This window comes from Cyprinus carpio, chromosome A7, assembly GCF_018340385.1.
Source record: "Cyprinus carpio isolate SPL01 chromosome A7, ASM1834038v1, whole genome shotgun sequence".
NCBI classification, from domain to species: domain Eukaryota; kingdom Metazoa; phylum Chordata; class Actinopteri; order Cypriniformes; family Cyprinidae; genus Cyprinus; species Cyprinus carpio.
The window spans coordinates 9,362,302-9,385,814 of record NC_056578.1 but is presented as its reverse complement, the minus strand read 5'-3'; the positions used below and the strand labels follow the sequence as shown (position 1 = coordinate 9,385,814).

At 38.1% G+C, this 23,513-nt stretch overlaps 1 protein-coding gene and 1 non-coding gene across 2 annotated transcripts; one reads left to right on the top strand and one right to left on the bottom strand.

Moving 5' to 3' along the window:
- The first annotated feature begins 7,927 nt into the window (after positions 1-7,927).
- On the top strand, positions 7,928-8,000 carry trnar-ucg. The gene has a single exon. It is a non-coding gene; the product is annotated as a tRNA-Arg (tRNA).
- A 12,601-nt stretch (positions 8,001-20,601) lies between these two features.
- LOC109093340 (39S ribosomal protein L46, mitochondrial-like) lies at positions 20,602-23,383 on the bottom strand. Its single transcript, XM_042759526.1, has 4 exons — positions 23,097-23,383; positions 22,118-22,322; positions 21,825-21,995; positions 20,602-21,125 (listed from the first exon to the last, which is right to left on the bottom strand). Exons 1-4 carry the CDS (start codon positions 23,334-23,336, stop codon positions 20,878-20,880), a joined length of 864 nt encoding a protein of 287 aa, XP_042615460.1. The 5' UTR covers positions 23,337-23,383; the 3' UTR covers positions 20,602-20,877.
- Between the last annotated feature and the right edge of the window lie 130 nt (positions 23,384-23,513).

Here is a 23,513-nt window from a genome sequence, read left to right as displayed (position 1 = left end):
CCAGGTTGTCTGCCACTGCTCCATGGTCCATGCCATGATCCAGGTCCTATCCCACTACACAGGCCTGGCCCTCCTTCCCTCCCCCTAGACTGCCTCTGTTCCATCACACTCCAAGAGTCTTGTTTGGGTTTTGTCTTCATGTGGGTGTTCCTGCAGGGTGTCTGGAGTCACCCTTTCTTTTGGGGGGGGGGGGGGGGGGGGGTATGTAACATTACTTTTGGGTTTCGTTTCATGTTCATTGTCTCTTTCAACTTATTCATGCTCTTAGTCTAGTTTCCTGGTTTGTCATGTCATGTGTTTCCCTTGATCCTGCCATGTGGTTTCTTTGTTGTCATGTGTTCATTGGTTGGATTGTGTCATGTGACACCTTTTTGTTTGATATATAGCCCTCCTGTTGCCATTGTGTCTTGTCTAGCTTTGTAACCTGCTGTTGGTGAGTTCTGTTCATGGTCATGTAAAGATCTAGTTTAGTTCATGTCGGTTTTGTATCACCTTTTGGTTTGTTCTGTTTTGGTTTATTAATAAAAGCTGCACAAGGGTTCATCATACTTGCCTTCACGGGACTTTGTTACAACTGTTAGACTTCCTTACCTTTCGATGACTAGCAGGTGCCAGAAACAGACACTTTTAAAAATGTTAACTGTTTGATGGAAAAGAAGCCAATGTGTGTTCTAAAAAGCTAAACAATTCAGAAAACAAGGTATATAGAACTATTTACGGTTTTTTGAAAGACTCACAATAACAATAACGTACATGTTCATTACCACAATATACCGTTTTACAGAACATCAGCGCATATTGTGGAAAACAAGGCATTTTATTGGGCTCAAATGAATTCAGTTCACTACTAGATCGCTATATACAAGACCATACTAAATGTATGTTTTACTATACGTAATGTATGGGTTTGGCTAAATTAGGCTAATCACTGCACCACAGTATACTGCAGTCTTTATGTAGCCATCCTTAACCTGAGAACAAGCTCCACTCTTCAGGATAAAGGTAACCCTAAAACATCTACATCACAGAAACTGCTCTAAATCCTTATATAACAGAACATTAAATAACAACAATTTCCCCTTTTTTCAATCTTACTAAAAAAAAAAAAAAAAAGTAAAACACTTAATTTCAATTCATTTTCCAATTCATTTTATTCTCCCATCCACTCACACAAAGCATGCCTTGAAATGGAAATCTTTTGCCCAAGATCTATTTTGAGGATGGACACTCACTGACACAAAACAGTTCAAGAACTACTGTATGTTGCATTAGCAATGCACTTTATTTAATGGATAAGTTTTTACATTTTTAACCAGCTTTGTATTGTTACAATCAGAGGTTAATTTGTGACGGTTCATTAGTGAACATTCATCGTATATTTTCAACAATATTCAGCTTCAAAGACACTCGGGACACTTGGCAAAATGTTTCTGCCCGTGTTTTTAAGTCTTGCCAATTTAAACCATTCAAGCACAATAGCAAAAGAGAACTCAGTTCAGTACTCGCGCACTTTCTGAGAGTGCTTTACTGTAAGCACGCACCCAAAACAAGCACACATAAAGCAGTTTCTCAGATAGCGCGCAAGTACAGAATTGAGTTCTTTTTCGCGACTTATTGTGTAAATATTCTGATACATACAAAATTATGTCAAAATGCCCATCTATATATACGTATTGGTCTGAATTGGTTGATTATCTGATTGTGCTACTCCAGAACCTTGTTAATAAAACATCATTTAACCCCTGATTACAATGAACGTGTTACCTACACCCAGGTATCCCTGTTTATTTGTCAGCAAAAGTCCATCAGATGATGCAAAACACATCATTTTCTTTAAGTTTTGTGATCATTTAAGATGTTTCTGTTATTTGAATATCATTCTAATTAACTGTTACTTTAAAGTGGATGCACAGGAGGTTATTTAAAGGGATACTCCACCCCAAAATGACAAATTTGTCATTAATCACTTACCCCCATGTCGTTCCAAACCCGTAAAAGCTTCGTTCATCTTCTGAACGCAATTTAAGATATTTTGGATGAAAACTGGGAGGCCTGTGACTGTCCCATAGACTGCCAAGTAAATAACATAAATAAAAAATAACCATAAAAGGTATGAAAGTCATCGTCAGAATACTCCATCTGCCATCAGACGTGCAATCTGGGTTATGAAGTGACGGGAACACTTTTTGTAAGCGGAGAAAACAAAAATAACGACTTTATTCAACAATTCCTTTGTCAAAAGTCTCCTCTGTGTCACTCTTCTGTATCAGCCGCGCCACAAGGGTGCGCTGTTTTCTTTCAAATCAAAGCTAAAAACACGTAGAAACAGTGCATCCTTGTGGCACGGATGATACAGAAGAGCATACGCAGCATACAGTGATATGGAGAGACACAGAGGAGACTGTTGACAAAGGAATCGCTTCATATAACCCAGATTGCACATCTGATGGCAGATGGAGTATTCTGACGATGACTTTCATACCTTTTATGGACCATGACACTGTTATTTACTTGGCAGTCTATGGGACAGTCACAGGCATCCTGGTTTTCACCCAAATATCTTAAATTGTTTTCCGAAGACGAAGGAAGCTTTTACGGGTTTGGAACGACATGGGGGTAAGTGATTAATGACAAAATTTTCATTTTGGGGTGGAGTATCCCTTTAAGGACATTGCAGAGCTGTGATACAATTATGATTCAGAGCTCCAAGAAAGGTAGAACAATCAAATCAAATTCTCTCTATTCAATTTGCTCATTAGCTTTGATCCACAGGCAATGCATAGAATCAATAATTCTCCGTTTATTTCATAAAAAAGACTAGAAAGGCTTACAGCTGCTGTGAGAAATGTTGATTGCATTTCAAGTAAGGTAATTTTTTAATAAAGGTTCATATCAAACGTCTTATGAACTGATCCTGGTATGATAGACAGCAGACATATGCAACAACAAACCGTGCATTCAAAACTGAGCCTGATTTTGCCACCTAATATTATCTACACAAACAACAGACATGAGTTCACTATGCATTAAACATGATTTCACAGATCAGGCTCTAATTCTGTCTTAGGCTCAAGTTTGTATGCATATCCATGAAAGCAGCCAGTGCGCATACATGAAAGATGTGATTAAATACAAATTATTGAAGATGAAGGAATCAATAGATACGCAAAGTGATCCATTATTTGTGCTCCTCTAGTGTTTAATTAAAAGGCTACAACAAGCTACTAACAATTAGCTCTGTGGATTATGCTTGTAAAGCAACGCTTCATACCTATTAGTGAGGACAACAAATGATATATAAAATAATTATCATTATAAACATTATAATAACCAACAAAAAAAATAAAAAAATAAACTTATAAAAAAAATTAAAATGTTATTAATTAAAATTAATTCATAAAACAACAAAGTGTCCTATGAGTGCATCATGATGAAGTAATTATTAAAAATAGACTTTTAAATAAAATGTACTTTCACTGGGGCTTTCATTTATCAAAAGCCTTTCTAGCAAACTCAGAAAACTCATGGCCATGTCATTATGTAAGAGGCAGTGAAGGTTGAGTTGTGCTGGTCTGCAATGTTAAGACATGAGATGATAGATGACCGTCCAGTAAGATGACGGTATAAACTGTTTGCTCTTACCAAAGTCTTGAGGAAGATAGATGGTAGACTACAAAAATACAGCAAATGCTTTCAGGGACTGAGTCATTCATAGCTCAATACCCATTTATGTCTTAATGATTTTCATATGCAGATTTTTTTTCTTCATTTTTTGAAGTTGTGAGAGCTTAATGTCAAAGTCATAAAATTGCCACAGACGGTGTGTGAATTATCCACCTTGATTTGTCAATGCAGAAGTAAAGCATTTCCTATGAATATGTGAGACTTCATAGCCACTACAGGTAAATAAGAAGAACAACACAGTGCAGTAAAAAGTAAATGATTAAATGTAGACGTAAACGTCATTATACAGTTTACGATATGTTCATCTTGTGCAATGCAAATTATAATTTGACATCACTTACTACTTTTAGCTAAATGACATTTACCTAAAAATAAAAAACAAAAGGATCATTCAGTGTCAAATCAACCAAATTTCAGAAACTTACCCATCTAAAATTTTGTAATTTTTTTTTATATATTTTTTTTTTTTACTAAAGAAAGACATACATAAAAAGTGAGGAAGGGCAAAATATTTCGTCCATTGAAAATTGGTAAAATTCAACAATTTTATAATTGAGCCACATTCAGATCCCCATATGGTTAGAATTGAACCATACAGGGCCTTAAAATGATGATATCAAATGTTTGTTAAGAACCAGAATCTAAAAGGACATTGAGATATCTATGATTCTTCTTGAATTACAGCTATGCAAACATTGCAAAAATAATAGTTTTGGCACTTAGACAGGTATGTTTTATGAAACTGTTATGGGGGAAACAAGATAGATTTCTAGTTTCAACCTCTGTGTAAAAATAATGATTCTCATTTTCCCCCTTGGGGATATTTGGCTTCAAATCTAAGTTGAAAACTGTCATTTTGACCGCCTTCTCCTAAACAGTGGAGTACTCAGTAAGTATTCATCCATGCCATATAATATGTTGGCTTTCTTGTATTTTTTCCTGAGTTGACATGGAAGGACCCAAAATTTTTTGTGATATATCTGTAATATTTACATTTATAATAAATTGATACATAATAGCAGTACTTTTCTAAACTGATGGCAATGGAAAGCGCTCCAGTAGCATTACTATTGCTATGGTTAACCTCTAGCCAATGTTAGCATCTTCAGTATTTGGTGAAAAACTGATTAAATTGCAGTCAAACTTTACTGTTATTGAAACTTTTGAAAGTCTTGGGGAAACCTAGAACAGACTGAAAAAAAATGATGCTTTTACTAAGACACAACAACTTTTTTTTGGTTTTGATTGATCCCACCAAATCTCCAAGGGCTCTTTGGTCTTAAGTCCTTGTGCTGTGCTAAAAATTCTTTACGTAATTCAGTGTTCCCAGTCAAAAATTACCAGCCTTTTAAAAATTCCTTCTTATGCTATGTTATCACCAGATCTTGGATTCAATCTTTTTGTCAACTTTTATTTTCTTCAATTAGAACAGGTTTTGATTTTCTTTTTGGAACTGACTGATTGTAGGCCTTGTTTATCTGCGCTTTTATCTGAGTAGGTTTTAGCCCACTGTGAACATTTTCAGGAAAAAGAAAATCCTCCAAGGATCAGAATGAGGAATAGATATGTCTCTCCTTCAGTGCAAGTCTTCTTTTCACACCAGGTGAAAATCAGGCCACTTTAAAGTAATATCACACCTTTCCTCAACAAGCCACATGATTAATCATCATGTCCATTTATGTATTACTCATGTCCATAGCACGAATCCCAAGCCTGCAAATAGTAACAGTGAAACTTTAAGTACAAAACTGTTGTAGGCATTTTCCCTGAATGCTTAGAAAAAAACACCCATAGTAATAACAGTTTTTCCAAGGCTACTGAACTTTTCCAAACTATTGTAGTGGACAAAAATAAGCTACTGAAGACAAATAACAGTAAAACAACCAAAACTACAATGTGCAACTTTTTGCTGTAGGAAATCTGCATTCTCTAAACATTAGTCTGCTTAATTGTTCTATTATGTAAACCACAATTGTCTCATAAAATCTTTAAAAGAAAAAAAGTACAGAATTGCTGAACTGTTCTTTTCAGAACATCTCTTTGCTGGGGTCCACTTTACCACCAGAGGCAATAAAAACACCTAACAGAGCAATAAATCTATCCAGGTCAGATACAGAGACAAATCTGAGGATCTCATAAAAAGCTCTTTGCCAAACACAAAAAATGAAAGCCTTTATATGTAAGGTGTCTCATTTAATACAATTATGAGACACATTTTCACACCAGTGATCATAGCTCTCGAATTACTCTCCAGACAAATGGTTCCCAGTAACCAAAACAGCCTTTATCAGCATTTTTCAATCTAATCAAAACCATTAATGTGAGTGTTTTGCATGCTATTGACTGCATCAGTAAGTCTGTAAGTTTATTAGGTTATGTTAGGTGAAATATATTTGTAGTAAGTTAATCTTCCCCTCTCTAATGTGTTTTGGTATGTCTAATGTTCGCTAAAGTGCTGAGTTGCTGTTTTTCTATTTTAAAGAAAGGCATTAAATTGATTACAAATACATTGTGTCACCATGACATCAATTAGTGGTTACTTATTTGAGGAGACAAGGATATTTATGGTAGCTGTGTAGCGGTGTAGATTTATGGTGGAGTCCAAAGTAGATGTTGTTCTGAACAACAACAAAGAGAAGATATGTTAATAATGTTTGTGCATCTGTTCTTTTATAAATCTGATAAAACTAAAAACTCTCCAGCGATATAAAGGATGCAATACTCTATAGGTATTCAATATTAACATGAGATTGGTTGAAACTGTGTGTGTTAAGACCCCTTTAAAGCATAAGTAGGGTCTACATAAACAGCAGATACTGACAGGTGGAGATACCTAATGGAGTGTATTCATGCTGTATCTTCATGGGCGTGGCTTCAGAGATGGCGTCAAAAAGTGTGGACTCCCTGTCCCAAATCACACCCTAAACCCTCGCAGTCATCCTCTGAGTCCACACTTTCGTGACATAATGCCGCATTGACTGTCTTTATGGTCTCGTGGACTTAATGGACACATGCACTCAGCGGTCATTTTAAGTCCGCAAGTGCACATGAAGTGTGCCAATTGGGACAGGGTCTCAGAGTCTACTCTAAGGAAAGCATGCCAATATTGATTCCCTGAGGGAAATGAACTTAATGTCAGCAAAAAGCATTTGATATGTAAGCAGGTTTTGAACTGTGTGGCTGTTATCTGATTGGCTTTAGTAGACGGTGGGTGGAGTCCACATGTTTGTGGACTTGTGGAAATTGTGGAAATGTTTTAAAATCCACACAAATGCGTACAGCGATCAACAATGCACATGATGCGATTCACAAATGAATGCCAGGCAAAGTTGCGTTTGTGACATAAAAAATTTTTGGATATGTTTTTTATTTGGAAATGTCATTTTATTTAGTCTATTTAACTAATGTTTGTGAAACTTTATTTGTGAATCTCATTATATTTGTCAATATGTTTAATTTGTATTTATTTGGGGATCATAATCTATTTAATTTGGAATTACGAAGCAATTCTATCTCCATAGTTTATTTAATTATTTTAAAACAACGGCCCAGCAGGACTCGAACCTGCAATCTTTTGATCTGAGGTCAGCACCTTGTCTGTTAGGCCACGAGGTCGACAAATTAAAGACCTGTAGAAATTGCTGTTGTCGGTTGCGACAATCAACGAATCGTTCTGTAGAGTCACATCTTTTTAAACCGATTCGTTCAGAAATCGATCAGGGACGAGTTTCCCTAAAAGCGTCATTAGCCAGCTATGTAACGACGGAAGTTGTGACCATAGTTGTTTTTGGGAAACGCACCCCCAGGACAGTTCTCCAGTCACCGACTCATCACTGAATCGAGAACCGACTCTTTCGAGCCAATTGTTCGACAACCAATAAGCACAGTATGACCATTTGGAGAAAACGGAGGATTTTATTGACAAGGTAATGATGAATATTTATTAAACGTGCTTAAAAAATAATTTGAAATAAATGTCACTGTTGTTTAAAGATTAGGTTATATTTAAATTATAAATACTTCGTGTTTTAGCTGAATCCTGCACCAAAGTGAAATTGAGCTTTTGAAATTGCAATAAAAAAAATGATATTTCAATATAAACCCTTCCAGTGTACATTATTTTTAAAATGATTAAGATGCGGGGTAGAGGAAAATATTGTGTCTTTGTGGTGCAGGAACAGTGTTGGGAACAAGGCCAGGTGCCATTTTCATTGTAATTGATTACCATCCCCACTGTAACAGTGACCTCGTGGCCTAATGGATAAGGCGTCTGACTTCGGATCAGAAGATTGCAGGTTCGAGTCCTGCCGGGGTCGCAGTTTTGTAAAGTTATCTGCTGCAACACGACCCGTAAAGATGTCCTGGTAGTTACACGTTGTGGTTATCCAACGCATTAAATTAATCCCTTGCATAGTAGCAGTACTTGCTCACAAATCACTCTGGACAAAAGCAGTACTAAATAAGCATATGTAAATTAGTGCATTTATATACACAACCTCCTCCAGCGTAACTTCATTGTTATTTAGTCATGCAGAGTTCTGTTTTCCGCATTCGTGTGATCTACAACAGAAGCATTTTAGCAAAGTCTGCAATGGCAAAATACAGCAAATTCTCATTTTACTAGAGTTTGAGACAAATATTTTATTCATTAACATAAATGTGACCCAGAAAAATCTGTAAAAATCTTGTAAATTAATGCACATTGCAAAAATATAGTTTACTCCCTATAGGATGTTGATTCCTTCATGTTGATTCTGCTCAGTAAAGAACAGATTGAATGATATTATATAGGCCTACTAGACTGTGAATGTAAAATAAAGCAGCTGTCATGTCAATGAGATGCCACTCAGCAGAAGTGAGAGTGGATCATATAAAGATATCACTGCAGGATTTAGGATGCCAGACATTGAGATTTAAATAATCAATAATCCAAATAAAGTCATGAACATTCATTAAACGACAATAAAATTTACCATCTGGATTCACTGCATGATTTTGTTCAAATTCTTCTGTAGGGAATACATCAGCATTGACATTCAGATATGACAAGTTTGACTTATGTGAATATAACATTTGCATAATTTCCCCTGGCTGTAGGGTTACCTCAGTCATCTTAAGTGGACAGTGGGTGATGCCAAGCTGCAATTCATCCAGATTTGTGGGTTACTGATGCCCGATTCCATATGTAGTCAGTTTGCTATGGATCGTTTGCATTATATCTTAGTAAAGTGAAATACTTAGTTTTAAATGTCAGTTAGGTTATCTGTTAACTGAAACAAAACACCCATCCACATGATATATTCAGAATTATTCCCTTGAATAAAAGTATCACACAGGAAAATTATTAATCTTTAGCAATTATCTTCTTCTCTGCTTCAGTATACATAGGAAGCAACTGCACTGATATATTGTCCAAAGAATGTGTGAATGATGCTTGCTTACTTATGCAAGATGTTGGAGTTTCTGGGCATTTTCAGGATTGTCAATATATTTAGAAAAATTTGCTTAAAATGTACCCACCCTCAGACCACCCAAGATGTAGATGAGTTTGTTTCTTCATGGGAACAGATTTGGAGAAATTTGGCATTTCATCACTATAAAATTAAAGCAATACTTCACCAACAAATTACAATTTGTGGCAAATTTACTCACCGTCTGGCCATAAATGAGTTTGTGTCTTCATCTGAACAGATTTAAGGGAATTTAGCATTTCATCACTTGCTCTCCAATGGTTCCTCTGCAGTGAATGGGTGCCGTCAGAATAGTTGAGTGCGAGTCCAAACAGCTGATTAAAACATCACAATAATCCATAAGTAACGTCTTGCGAAGTAAAAAGACATTGTCATCATTAAGACATTTTTAACTTAAAACCCCTTTTTTTGGCTAAAAAACAAGTCCTTTATCCATGATTTCTCCAGTTGCCTCGTCTAAATCAGAAGAGAAATTTGTACAGATTCCTAGCACCGTTTGCAAGCAAAAACAGTTCTAAACAAATATGTTGGTTGATTTTGATGTGAGAGTACAACAGGGGATGGATTTTCTTCTCTGGAAAAAGGAATGTTGTGGATAACTGAGTAGAGTTAATGGACAGGGGTCATGTGGTTTACTTGTCGATTATTGTGATATTTTTATCAGCTGTTTGGACTTTCATTCTGACGGCACCCATTCACTGCAGAGGATCCATTAGTGAGCAAGTGATGTAATGATAAATTTCTCAGATCTGTTCTGATGAAGAAAATCATCTACATCTTGAATGGCCTGAGGGTGAGTAAATTTTCAGCAAATTTAATTTTTGAGCAAATTATTACTATAAAACTATAAACGACAATGATTCTGTAATTGACAGAATCTAGCGTTTTAAAAATGTAGATTTTTGAGGTGGAAACATAATTGGATCATTAGCATGTTAAGATATATAGGCCTCAGGAAAAAGCTGACATAAAAAAGGAGGAGCACCAGTCCAGTGTTGCCAAATGACAATCTGCCAGAAAGAGATTGTCTATATTATATTGGGACTATATTATTAATCTATCTGCAGTGATATTAGGTAGTGCATAAAGAGTGAATGCAAATTTTATTCAAGCACAGGGAGCTTAGAGAAATACAATACATAAGTGCGACTAGGAGTGTGCAATGATGCAAATTATACAAAATCAGTAGCAGTTCACTTTTATGATTTAATATGGAGTGTGTTCATACCAGTTCCACCTTTTCCAATTGCACAGTCTAGATTGAAATACTGCTTTCACACCAACCGAACTTACTGATAACAAACACACTGCTCTGGAAAGCTGTAGTGTGAAGTGCATATTGATTCCATGTCACCTAGAAACAAGGCCCAGCGGTTTCAGGCAACGTGATGGAGCAGCGGCTAAGAGAGCCACACAGCAATCATTCAAATCTATAGCAATCTATTGACTCACAAATGCCACTTAATAGATACCACCATATGGGAAAAGGCAGAAAATAAGACCACAAAAGAAAATAAGTCATTTAAAAATACACCAAGGAGCCCAGTCTGTGATTTTGTGCACATGGTTTTAACACCTCGTGCCATCTCTATCATGAATGCATTAAGACAGACAGATCTAATTATGTGATCTCCTTCTAGTGAGAGTGGATTTCTCAAGGACTCTGATAATCCTTAGGGAGAAGATGATATTGGAGTGAAAAGCGGTTATTAGTGTTATCACAGTAGATTTTGGAGGTGATTAAAAACTAGAACTGGACATAAAATTGTAGGAAGGGCAATGTCGGTAAACTTTCAATTAACCTGTGAAATTGCTTTGGCCGTTTCATGTTCCAGTATTTACTGATCTATGACAACAAATCCAACAGTAGTGGTGGGTAATCACACCTTCAAAGAGGCTGCATGTGATTTGATTTAGTTTCAGCGGTGCACTTTTGTAACAAATCATTTCCCACAACTGGATATGTTGCATAGGTTGCAAACCTTGTGTGCTTTGATGTTTAATGGTCCATACTGAGTACTCATTACATCATCCTGACCAGAAAATGCATTAAAATTCGTAAGAGGATATGCGGGTTTAAACAGCAAGGCCAATTGCTTTCATTAATCCATGTGGGCTGTCAAATTATAGAGTACAGTACATAATACCTTTGTTAATGGCTCAGTCATTTGAGGTAAGGCATGATGTAATGCATCGTATCAATCTGAGGTGAGAAGATTTCTCTTTTTGGCAGCTGCTTTCGTCCGAAGGTTGCTTTAACTTTTTTTCATCTTAGTGAACCAACACAACATAGAAAAACTCTTTCTCTATAGCTCTCTTATTTAGCCTCATTTACAAAGGAAATGCGTTTGCATCTTTACAAATGTGCTTATTTGGCAATCCTCTGGGTGTGTGGGAGGATATAAGGAAGTTAGTTTAAATTAAATGCAGATTTTTACGGGTAACCATATTGCAAATTAAAGTCAACAAGTTTTACTCTTTTTCATGAATCTACAATTAGGAGTAGGAGTTCATGTATTAGCAATTTTAGGAAATGTTGGTTATGTGTTAAAGGCATGTCAGTTTGATTAAATTGTAATAGTTTTACTCACCACAATCAATTCTGGAATTTCTACTAAACTTTACTCATTTAGTGATTTTTAAGTTCACAGGTACATTCAAAGTGGCTGTATTACAGCACATGGTAGATAGAGTGCAAACAGTAAAGTAAACAGTGCAGATATAATGACTGTAGTGCAAAAGAGCATATTCAGTCTGATCAAAGTCTCAAAAATCTCAGAGAGCAGTTCTTTATTTAAACTGACAGAAGAGGTGGTTGAATGAGGTCAGTTAACTCCTGAATGAGGTAGAGAGCAGACCAATGCTGTACAAAGTGTCTGGTGCATGTCCAAGTGTGTTAGTGGGAGCTGGGAGCGGGGGGTAGGGACTGAGGTTCAGAGTTCAATGGTGCATGGGGAAAAAGAGGGGAGCGGGGTCAAGGTCGGGAGGGAGTTCAGCTTCCCAACAGCCTGATGAATGAAGCTGTCCTTCAGTCTACTGGTCCTGGACTAGAGACTCCACAGTCTCCTCCCTGATGGCAGCAGACTGAAGAAGCTGTGTGACGGGTGAGTGGGATCACCTGCGATGAAGAGGGCTTTACGGATGAGACGGGTTCCAGGAGGAAGTAGAGACGCTGCTGTGCTTTCTTGGCCAGTGCTGCTGTGTTTTCAGTCCAGGAGAGGTCCTCTGTGATGTGCACACCCAGGAACTTGGTGCTGCTCACTCTCTTCACAGACGCACCATTGATGGTCAAAGGAGCATGCTGAGTGTGCACTCTCCTGAAGTCAACAACAATCTCCTTCGTCCTCTCCACGTTCAGAAAGAGATTGTTGTCACTGCACCACCCGGCCAGGCGGCTCACCTCGCTCCTGAAGTTTGTCTCATCTCTGTTGCTAATGAGACCCACCCCAGTCGTGTCAACCGCAAACTTAATGAAGAGGTTGGAGTTGTGTGACGGAGTGCAGTCGTGGGTCAGCAGACTGAAGAGGAGGGGGCTCAGCACACATCCTTGGGGGGCCCCAGTTGTTACTGTGATGGTGCTGGATGTGTTGCTGCCGACCCGTACTGCCTGATGTCTTTCAGTTAGAAAGTCTAACAGCCAGTTGCACAGCGAAGTGTTGAGTCCCAGCTGGACCAGTTTGTGAATGAGCTGTTGAGGGATGATTTTGTTGAATGCTGAACTGAAGTCTAAGAACAGCATTCTGACGTATGTGTCTTTTTTCCCTAGATGTGTGAGTGCTGAGTGGAGGGTAGTTGAGATGGCATCATCGGTCAAGCAGTTGGACCGATATGCAAACTGGAAGGGGTCCAGGGAGGGGGGGCAGACTTGATGACTAGCCGTTCAAAGCACTTCATGAGAATAGGGGTAAGTGCAACTAGACGGTAGTCATTGAAGCAGGATGGAGACGGCTTCTTTGGGACTGGGATGATGGTGGTAGCTTTGAAGCATGTGGGAACAACAGCCTGACTAAGCGAGATGTTAAAAATGTCTGTGAAGACATCAGTGAGTTCCTCTGCACAGTCTCTCAGTACACACCCAGGAATGTTGGCAGGACCCGGAGCTTTGCGTGCGTTGATCCTGCTGAGGGATCTCCTCACGCTGTCCGGGGACAGCGTCATCACCTGGTCGCCGGGAGGAGGTGGAGTCTTCTGTGCAGTGGAGTTGTTTTGTGCCGCAAATCGAGCGAAGAAGCCGTTCAGCTCATTCAGCAGGGAGATGGTGCTTTCAAAGGGCCGCGGTGGGGGCTTGTAGTCCGTAATGGTCTGTATCCCCTGCCACAGGCTCTGAGTGTCTCTGCTGTCGCTGAATCTATGGGCTATACTCCTGGAGTACTGTCTCTTAGCCTGTCTGATGCCGTGGGACAGGCTGGCCCTGGCTGTCCTCAGGCCCACCTCATCTCCAGCTCTGAAGGCAGCGTTCCGCGTCTTCAGGAGTCTGTAGACCTCCCCTGTCATCCACAGCTTCCAGTTGGCCTGGACAGTGATGGTTTTTGTGACTGTTACATCAATACACTTGTTGATGTAGGCAGTGACAGTCTCTGAGTACTCTTGGAGGTCTGTGGTGTTATTGTATGTGGCAGCCTGTTTAAACATATTCCAGTCAGTGGTGTCAAAACAGTCTTGAAGAGCCTCAGACGACCCTTCTGGCCACACTTGAATTTGTTTGTGAACTTGTTTGGCAACTTTAACGAGCGATCTGTATGCAGGCATTAGCATGACAGTGATGTGGTCTGAGGCACCGAGGTGGGGGAGGGGGGGTGCTTTGTAAGCTCCTCTCTGTGTGGTATAAACTAAGTCTAAAATGTTTTTACCTCTTGTTGGAAAATTAATGTGTTGGTGTATTTTTGGCAACACACTCTTTAAGTCTGCGTGGTGGAAATCCCCAGCCAAGATGAGAAAAGCATCAGGGTGGGCTGTCTGCTGCTCACTGATGTGCTGGTACAGTTCATTCAGTGCCTCACTCCTGTTGTTGTTGGAGCTGAGGGGAACGTAAACAGCAACGAGCAGTAGGGCTGAATATTCCCTCGGCAGATAGAAAGGCCGGCACTTAATAATCATAAACTCCACCAGGGGCAAGCAGTGTTTGCAGACCACAACAACATCGCGGCACCACGCATCATTGATGTAAACACAAAGCCCGCCGCCACATGATTTACCTCCCGCGATGAGAGCATGATAGTATGTCAGCTGATCGAGCTGGATAGTGCAGTCTGGGACACTGTCGTTGAGCCATGTTTCCGTGAACACAAAAACACAACAGACTCTTACAGTCCTCTGAGTTGAGTGTAGTAATCTGATGTAGTCCAGTTGTCCAAAGAGCGTACGTTAGCCAGTACGATGGTGAGGATAGCTGGCTTGTGAGGGTTAGCCGTTAGCCTAGCCCGGATACCTCCACGCTTACCCCTCTTCTGCTTCCTCTCACGTCGCTTGTGGCACCTCAGCTGTGGGTGAGATGCACGCTTAAATACAGGTAGACGCGATGAAGACGTACAAAAACACTGCGACTCACAAGACAAAAAACACCGTTCTGACGGGGGAGAGAGAAGCCACTGTGTGTGGACGCGCCACCATTGCCATTACATTACCGTTTATGTGGAATTTCTTTCAAACACACTTGCATTGCGTTTAAGTTACAGTTCATGCTCTTCCTCAAACCCACTATCTTGCTGTTATATTTACATTCACATTTATATTTGGCACACACTTTTATCCAAAGCGACTTACATTGCATTCAAAGTATACAGTTTATCAGTTCATGCATTCCATGGGAACATGCTGTTTCTCGTACATTGCCCTACTTTTTGAACTACAAGAGCACTGTAGTTAAATTTGCCTGATAGGATAGACCACCTTGGAAAACACTCAGGTGTCAAAGCCATCAGAATGAGCGTTCAATCAGTTGATAAAAGCATCACATTAATCCACAAGTAATCCACGTGACATGTTTTTATCAGCTGATTGAACTCTCATTCCGACGGCACCCATTGACTGCAGAAAATCAAACCATTTTCATTTAACTTAAGTCTCAGGTTTAAGTGACTTAATTGTTCCAGTGTTTCTTCCTTTGAAATTTCACACTACTGCACTTCCAACCTTGTACCAAAAAGCAAGATGTTAAATTCAAATGAACTGAATTTTAAAATCTATTGGGTCAAATGCAAAAGTGAAATGTAATTACTAACTATTCACATTACCTAAAATGCTTTCTCCTGTTAAATGCAGGAAGAAAAATGCTGTCTTGAACTAGTTGAATGTGTTTGGCTTCCCAAAAAGTGTGCTTAACATTTCATATACTTCTTTTCTGTGGAGGGAGTGAATACGGTAAGCTCAGCCAAGCAAAGTCATACATGATGAAGCCATATGTTTCTCACTAATTATGCATTTTTTTGTTGCACCACAGTGTTTTTGAATGGTAATGTGAATTGCACGTTAATTGATTAATGACCCTCTGTGCCTTTTCCTAGCTTCTATGGCATAATTTAAACAAAACAAACAAGTGCAAAAAGGAATTGCTTCATTTGGCAGGCCAGTGTGGAGCAACTGCTTTAAAAAATGTACATCTATTGTGGGTCACAGTGTTTTAACAAAGTTAATTCCTGCAACACTGACACTATTTCAGCTATTTCAGATGCAAACATTTTAAATTTAACAACAATTTTCAAAATGGCTTCTGCCATTAACACAATATGGATAGATTGTCTTGAAAGAAGCTTGAGAGGGAGGCAATGAAGCCGTAAATAGTTGGTATCAATCAAGAACATCGGATGGATGCTATGGAGATAGATAAAACCCAGAAAAGGGGAAATGTCCCAAAATGATTGTAAAATCTAGTTCTCGCCTTAACAGGGTCTTCTTCAAACATTCCTAATCCTTTTATTTCCCCCAAAGGGATTTCAGTTCAATTTCAGTCTTCCCATTCTCCGGATCCGTACCAGGTCAGGAAAGGGGCTAGCTCCCCCTGTCTTCCTTAGCGCTGCCCAATAGGTGTAATTATGATGGATGGGGCAATTTCCAGAAGCTCTTTTTTTGCCAAGAGGGTCATACCCATCTTGGTTTCTCACAAATGTAATGACTTTTCAAAGGAGCGCACTCACAAAAGTGCATCCGCAGCACAGTGTTTGAGAGCTGACCTAAGGCCAGGTATGAAAAAGCAACAAATCACTGACTGTAACTGGTAATGACACCTAATGACACCCTTTGCTTTGTGCTCAAGGATCCCATATTCAATGACACATTTTATGTTAGTTTTTCAGTGAAGGATATTCAGTATCACATTTTCCTCAGTGGTGTAATGACTCTACTTTTACGTCACTACGTCACTGAAATGTCAAGCCAATCATTTATATTGATTTGATGAATTTTTGCATGTGAGTTCTAAACAGTAGTGAAATTAACTAGTGCAGCCTATAATAAGCTCATTTCTATCTTTCTGACTCAGGAACAACATCAGGTAAAGATTTTTACCATTGAGAATCATATATGCAGGTATATTAAATTGGGGTCCAGGGGCAACAAAGGGGTGCTAAAGGATCTGCGGAAAATTTGAGAAAGAAAAAAAAAAGTGTATTTGTATGGCTGTAGAGGTTAACACATTCTTTTTTTAAGATTATATATATATAAAAAAACTAACTCCTTAATTATTATTATTATTATTATTATTATTATTATTATTAAATAATTTAAAATATAAAATGTTATTTACTTTTTTTTAAATGTAAACCCTAGTTCTGTGGGAAAATATATTTTCTATGGAAAATGGTTTTATTTATTACATTTTTATAAGACAAGAGTAGTGTAACCGTGAAAATGGTTTTCATCAGGTGTAATTGAGAGTAGAAAAAAATCTTATTATAAATTAAATATTTTATATTAAATTCTAAAAATATTTTTTATATTTTCGTTTGACTTAAGCAGTGACAATATGTCACAGAAGGTCAATTCACGAGTTCACACTTACATATAATTAGCTGAAGTATAAAATGCATATTTGGCATGCTGTCCAGGGAAGGGCTCCGAGCTCGGGAATGGCCCGAACCTAGAGTACCCCCCCACATAAGTGTAAAATGAACTCTAAGTGGAGGAGATGGGGTGGAGGGGGGATGCTGATAAACCGTCAATGGACAGGGGTAAGTCAGCTGTATTTATACCCTAGTGTTGATTATCTTAAGTGAGCTCCACCTGTGCTAATTAGGCTAAGTATCTGACGTGCTCCTCCTGAACCTTGTTAATGAAACATCATTTATTTAATTTTTTTAATCAAGTTGCCTTACATTTCTCACACAGTAAAAAATGAGTCTTTATTTATGAAAATAAATAGCTGCCTTTCTATTTTAAGTAGGGGTCACTCACAAAAATATATTCACTTCTGGGGCTTCCTTGGTATCAAAAAGTTTTGAAAACCCCTGTCCAAATCTGTAGGCTCTAGGATAAGCACAAAATATTTTTTTGCTGAACTTTTATAGACCAATAGAGTTATTGCTTGTTCAGTAAAAATGGCTTTTCTTGATTAAAAAAGAATGCAAATGAAACAGTGTTAGGTTAACTGGGGTAAAATTTTTCCTTTGGGATTACATTCCATACAACCAGAGATTTTGCATTGTACTCTGCACTTTATAAATGGTTGATTGATTGTAGGCTTTGTTTTTTAGGGCAGTCATTCACTTTAATTTGAAATAGGACTTCTGGGTGTCTAAAAACATACTTATAGGAGAGGACAAAGTGCAGAGAAAATATCAATTCTAATATCGTCAAAGGGTGTTTAATACTTTCAGACATGACAAAGCATTGTGATTAGGGTGTGAGACGTGAGCAAGAACAAAACATGCTGATCAGCTAATTGTGGTACATCCCCTCAATAACCTCACCTGATCTCATACAGCTGAGCTCAGCTCTTGAGGTCTTTAAAGGGTAGGAAGGTTTGTATTCAAACCCATTTATTCCTTTCCCAGCTCCATTTAGCTGTCTCTGAAGATCTCAGAGCCCCCGTTTTAACCTTCAATTATGAATTAAGCTGTTGAGGTAAAGCATGTTTATGGGCTAAATGTGGCCAATTTAATTTGAAATGGGATTTGGGTCGAAGTGTCTTAGCAGCAAACATGCATAATGTTTTTTATTCTCACCGTTATTAAGTTAGACACTAGCGTCTTGAGTATGCTTAGGTGCAGAGAGCACTGTATGTATACATGAACTAATAAAACTAGAACAATATGCCAATATCTGGATTAATGGTAGACTTGAGATACAGTTCCTATAAAAGACTTGTTTTGTTGTGTTACAGCAATGATCACACATCCTTTGGCTTTTTTGACACTAATCGACAGAAAAAGAAAAAAAACACTCTATAAAGGGATTTAAATAATACTGAGTATAAAATAAATCAAGTTTTTAGTTAAGTTACTTGTGTGTAGTCAGAGAGTTTCAATTGATTGTATAAAAGCAACTCAATCTGGGAGCTCCAACTCCCAATATTGTGTCAGAACTTACATCATTAAGAAAAAAAAACCTCCAAGCAATTCTGCAGAAAAGTAATTGAAAAGCTCAAGTCAGGGGACGGCTACAAGAAGACTTCAAGAAGTCATTAAATATCCCTTGGAGTATAGTTAAATCAATAATTAAGTAATGGAAAGAGCATGGCAGTACTGTAAATATAACTAGAGCTGGCCATGCAGGACACTAGTGAGGGAGGTCACCAAGACAGTCGGAAAATGGTTTTGTTAGAAGAGACCAAAATATCATTTTTTAGCCATCAAACTAAATACACGTTAGACAAACACAACATATATTTTGGGAAGCATGGTGATGGCAGTATCATGCTGTTATGAATCTTCTCTAGAGTAAGACCTTAAAAACTTGTGAGGGTATGAAAACAGCTAAATGCAGGTTCCAGGAAAAATTGCTATCTTCTATTTAATGCCGACCTGACAGGGATGAATACTTATGGCTTAACACCCCAAAGCTACACAGGAATGGCTTAAACAGACAATGCAATGTTAATGTCCTTGAGTGGCAAGATCAATCTCAATCCAGTTGAAAATTTATGGATGGACTTGAAAATAGCAGTTTTGAAAGAAAAACATTGCATTGCAGTAACAAAACTATCCACATAGACTTGAAAAGAGCAGTTCTATCTAATACCTAACTCATACCTGATAATACTTAATACTTATGGCTTAAATTATGTTAATGTCTTGGAATGACCAGATAAGTCTTATTGAGAATTTATGGATGGACTTGAAAAGAGCAGTTTTGTAGAAAGAAGCATCCAGTTTGCACAAAAAGAAGGATGAAGAAAGATGAATACTTATGAAAAGCAAATAGAAACATTCTGGAGTGCAGAAAATTATTCTCAATGCTGTCCCTTAAAAACAGAAAAGTTACAGCATATTCTTCATTTCTGAAGTATCTACAGCCCTCAGCTTCACCATAGTAGAGTAACGCTGCACAGACAAGTGAGTTAAAGTCATTTAATATAGACTCGGGCTAATTGTAGTGTTCCAATAATCCACGTTAAAACTATTTTTCTAGTATTGTGTATTTAGTTTTCATTTAATATGAGTTCTGAACTGAATCACAATCCCGGCTCAACATCGTGATGTCTGTCAGCCATCGGCAATGGCTTCATCTATCGGGTCAAACCCTAATACAAAGAAAAGCTCTTGCATTGACTCTTAATCTCACAAAAACTGTCAAGAAATATCTGGGTCCTATTTCACCCCCAAAACAAAATAAGAAATAATTTTTGGAAAAAGAAAATAAAGCCTGTTTTTAGTACCACTGAGGTTTTTCAAAGAAGTCATATATCACTTATCCTTACGAAAACTGGCTAGGACGTTTCTCAAGTGTGTGTTCTTTAAAAAATGCCTCCCTCTGCAAAGCCCGAAGCCCACAGCTGCACTATTTATGAGGAATTTCAAAAGTAATTTCTCTTCCAAATCCCAAAACGCTGGCAGAAATGACTGTCTACAGCCAATTTTTAGAGACCTACATAATCAAGGTCCCTAAATAATTCATAGTATTACTAATCCCCATTTCCACCAGCACAGCACAAAAGTCAATGACTATTTGACAACTGAGCAAGCGAGAGAGACATAAAAGAGCAGAAGAGAAAACCCCAAGTACAAGGCATTTAAATTTGACAAGACAGAAATATACCGGCCAAAAGCATAATTGGATATCCTTTGTGTTTTCGTAAAGAGGAGAAAGGGTCCCATTGGATTGTCTGTCCTCCTTTCTTTGTCCATCTACTGCCCTCAAGTGGTAGTATTTTAAAGCACAAAATATGTGCACGCATAAAGAAGTGACAGTGAAGTATAGGAATAGCAAACAATATACAATTTCCACCCTGCTGGAAACATGATTTCATGCTACATTTTAAAATGCTTTTAAAAAATGATGAGATCACATGCTATAAAGTTGAAAACAGGACCTTTTTAATATTGCATACATTGTCATAGAAGTTTTCATTTACAAGCAGGATAAATACATATACAAATACACGTCGGCAGGTGACAATATAGTGTATGGAACATACTGTATAACATCTATATGACAATCTGAACCTCACTCATATTGATTGTTGCGGTCATCTGGTGGAATAGGGTCCAAACTCATGGAATCATAGTCCAAAAAATATAAAAAACATAAACCTGTGCTCTGTTTTCCATCATGTCCATGTCTTCCCATATTACAGAGCCATAATGAAGCGTCTGACTTGTTTCAGGTACTCTGGCTTCAGGAAGTCCTGGAGTTCCTCCTTTTTCACCCAAGCAAATGAATTCTTCTCTAGGGGTAAGTGCTTATGGCTGGGCAGCACAGCTTTGAAGAAGAACACCTTGGCTCCAACACTGCCCTCTTTCTGAATGTCCTTTGGGTATTTATATTTGTAAAATCCACAGGGTGCATTGCCAAGGAAAGTGGCCTTTAGATCAGCCCCTACAGAGGACAAATTAAACAGAAGCTTAATAATTTAACCTGCAGAGTATTAGGGCTGCACGATTAATCGCATGCATTTGTCATGCGTGTCTCATCAGTAAAGCCGGTTCCGTGATTAGCGGTAAATGTCTGTCACCTGTTTTCAAACGGTGTTCGGCAGTTAATAAGAGAGCCGTACTTCACTGACAAGCTACGCAATATTCTATTCATAATTGAGATTTAATCGCATTCGTATATGAACACGATATTGCGTAGCTTGTCAGTGAACTACGGCTCTGTGGTATGAGACCCCGGTGCATTTTTGAAAACAGGTGACGGATATTACCGCTAATCACGGAACCAGCTTTACTGATGAGACACGCATGACAAATGCATGCGATTAATCGTGCAGCCCTACAGAGTATTACAGTCTTATTATGTCACCACTGCCAGGCTGAATAATACCTAATGTGATTGTGTTCGTGAGTAAGAAGGAACTTATGGTTTTTAAACACTGTGGACCAAATCTTTCCAACAGTCCTCAAAAGTATAAACCATACTGAATTTTTCTTTAACCAGAAAATGCATCAAGTTTCATTTTTTTCTTGCCCTGCTTGTGATGCGATGTTAAAACAGCTTTTGTTAAAGCTGGCATCAACTCTACAGTAAAAACAGACCTACCTGAAGCTGTCTAAAAGGATATTACAATATAAGCATTACCTGGAAGACTTGCAAGGGCACGTTCGGCCGTCTGTCGAAGTGTCTCTCCCGTCTGCCACTGTATCTGAGGCAGGAGCCAAAGCTTTTGACTGCCAACATGCTTCTTCACCAACAAGATCAGGCTGTCAGCTAAACAACGCTCTGAAGAACTCACGTCTTTCTCGTCAACAGCTGTAGAGTAGTTTGTGAACATTCAACATGTTTTATAACTCTGAAATGTCTTAAAAACATGACTAGCATCAAAGCAAAAAAAAAAAAAAAACAGACTCTTTCACTGCCGAAATAATGCTTACCTTGTGACCGCGGAGCTGGTTGAAACTGCTTCAGTTTCTGTTCCCAAATATCTTCCAGATCTTGAGCTGTAACAATTTCTTTATCTCTGTAATCCTCCTCCTCCTCATCTGAATCATAATCCTCTTCTTGTTTCCGGCTCATCCGTGCAGCATCCTCCAGGAGCCTCAGCTCGTGGTCCGAGAGCAGGCTTCTCTCTAACTCCATCTGAAACGATAAGCAATCCCGTGAGATGTGTTTGACAGGTGGCTCGTGGCAAGCAGATTAATAGATGGGCAGCCTAATACTAAAATACACAAGACAGACACACAACCTCAAAATACGCTACAGCACACTAAAATTCGAAACAGAAAATAAATTACATAAATGGTAAAAAAACATGACATGAACATGGTGTATTTACATTTAGTCATTTAGCAGACGCTTTTATCCAAAACGACTTACAAATGAGGACAATGGAAGCAATCAAAATCAACAAAAGAGCAATTATATACAAGTGCTATAACAAGTCTCAGTTAGCTTAAAGCAGTACACATAGCAAGGGCTTTTAAATAATATAATAAATAAAAAGAAAACAGGTAGAATAGAAAAAACAATAGAGCAAGCTAGTGTTAGAGATCGTTTTTTGCTTTTGTTGATTTTGTTAATTGTATAATAAATAAAAAGAAAACAGATAGAACAGGAAAAAGAATAGAGCAAGCTAGTGTTAGAGGTCTTATTTTTTATATTTTTTTTTTTGCTTTTGTTAATTGTATAACAGAATGAAAAAGAAAAACAGATAGAAATACAAAAGATTAGAAAAGCTAGTAGTTATATATATATATATATATATATATATATATCTATATATATAATATATATATATATATATATATATATATATGGCTAAGGACTCAGCTGCTTAATTATTTATTTAAAATAATTAAAATATTATATATTTCATGTGCAGTACTGATTTTTTTTTTTTTTTTTTTTTCTTACCTGGTGCATGAGCTCCATGAACTCTTCCTCTATGGGGCTCCTGTCTTGAGAGACCGCGGGTAGCCGCTGCAGACATACAGCTCCATGCAGCGCCCACGGAGACGCAGCACCCGCGGGTTTGACATTTTGCGCAGACCACTGTTGCCTAGAGGAAGAAACATTTCGCACGCCTCTGTTTAACGTACTTGTAGTTATTATTCTCCACAATGGTCGATAAACTCTACTGAAGGGCGCCGCCATGTTGACCGCACGTGTTCCCGTCGTGCTTTGCGGAGTTTGCGAAATAGACGCGACTATTTCGAAAATAGGGGGAACCAGTTTAAGAGAAAAAGGTTTGGCAGTGTTTCCAAAGCTAATTTAATGAAAATAAATACATGCTATATTTATATTAATTATTAATACTATGCTTAACATAAC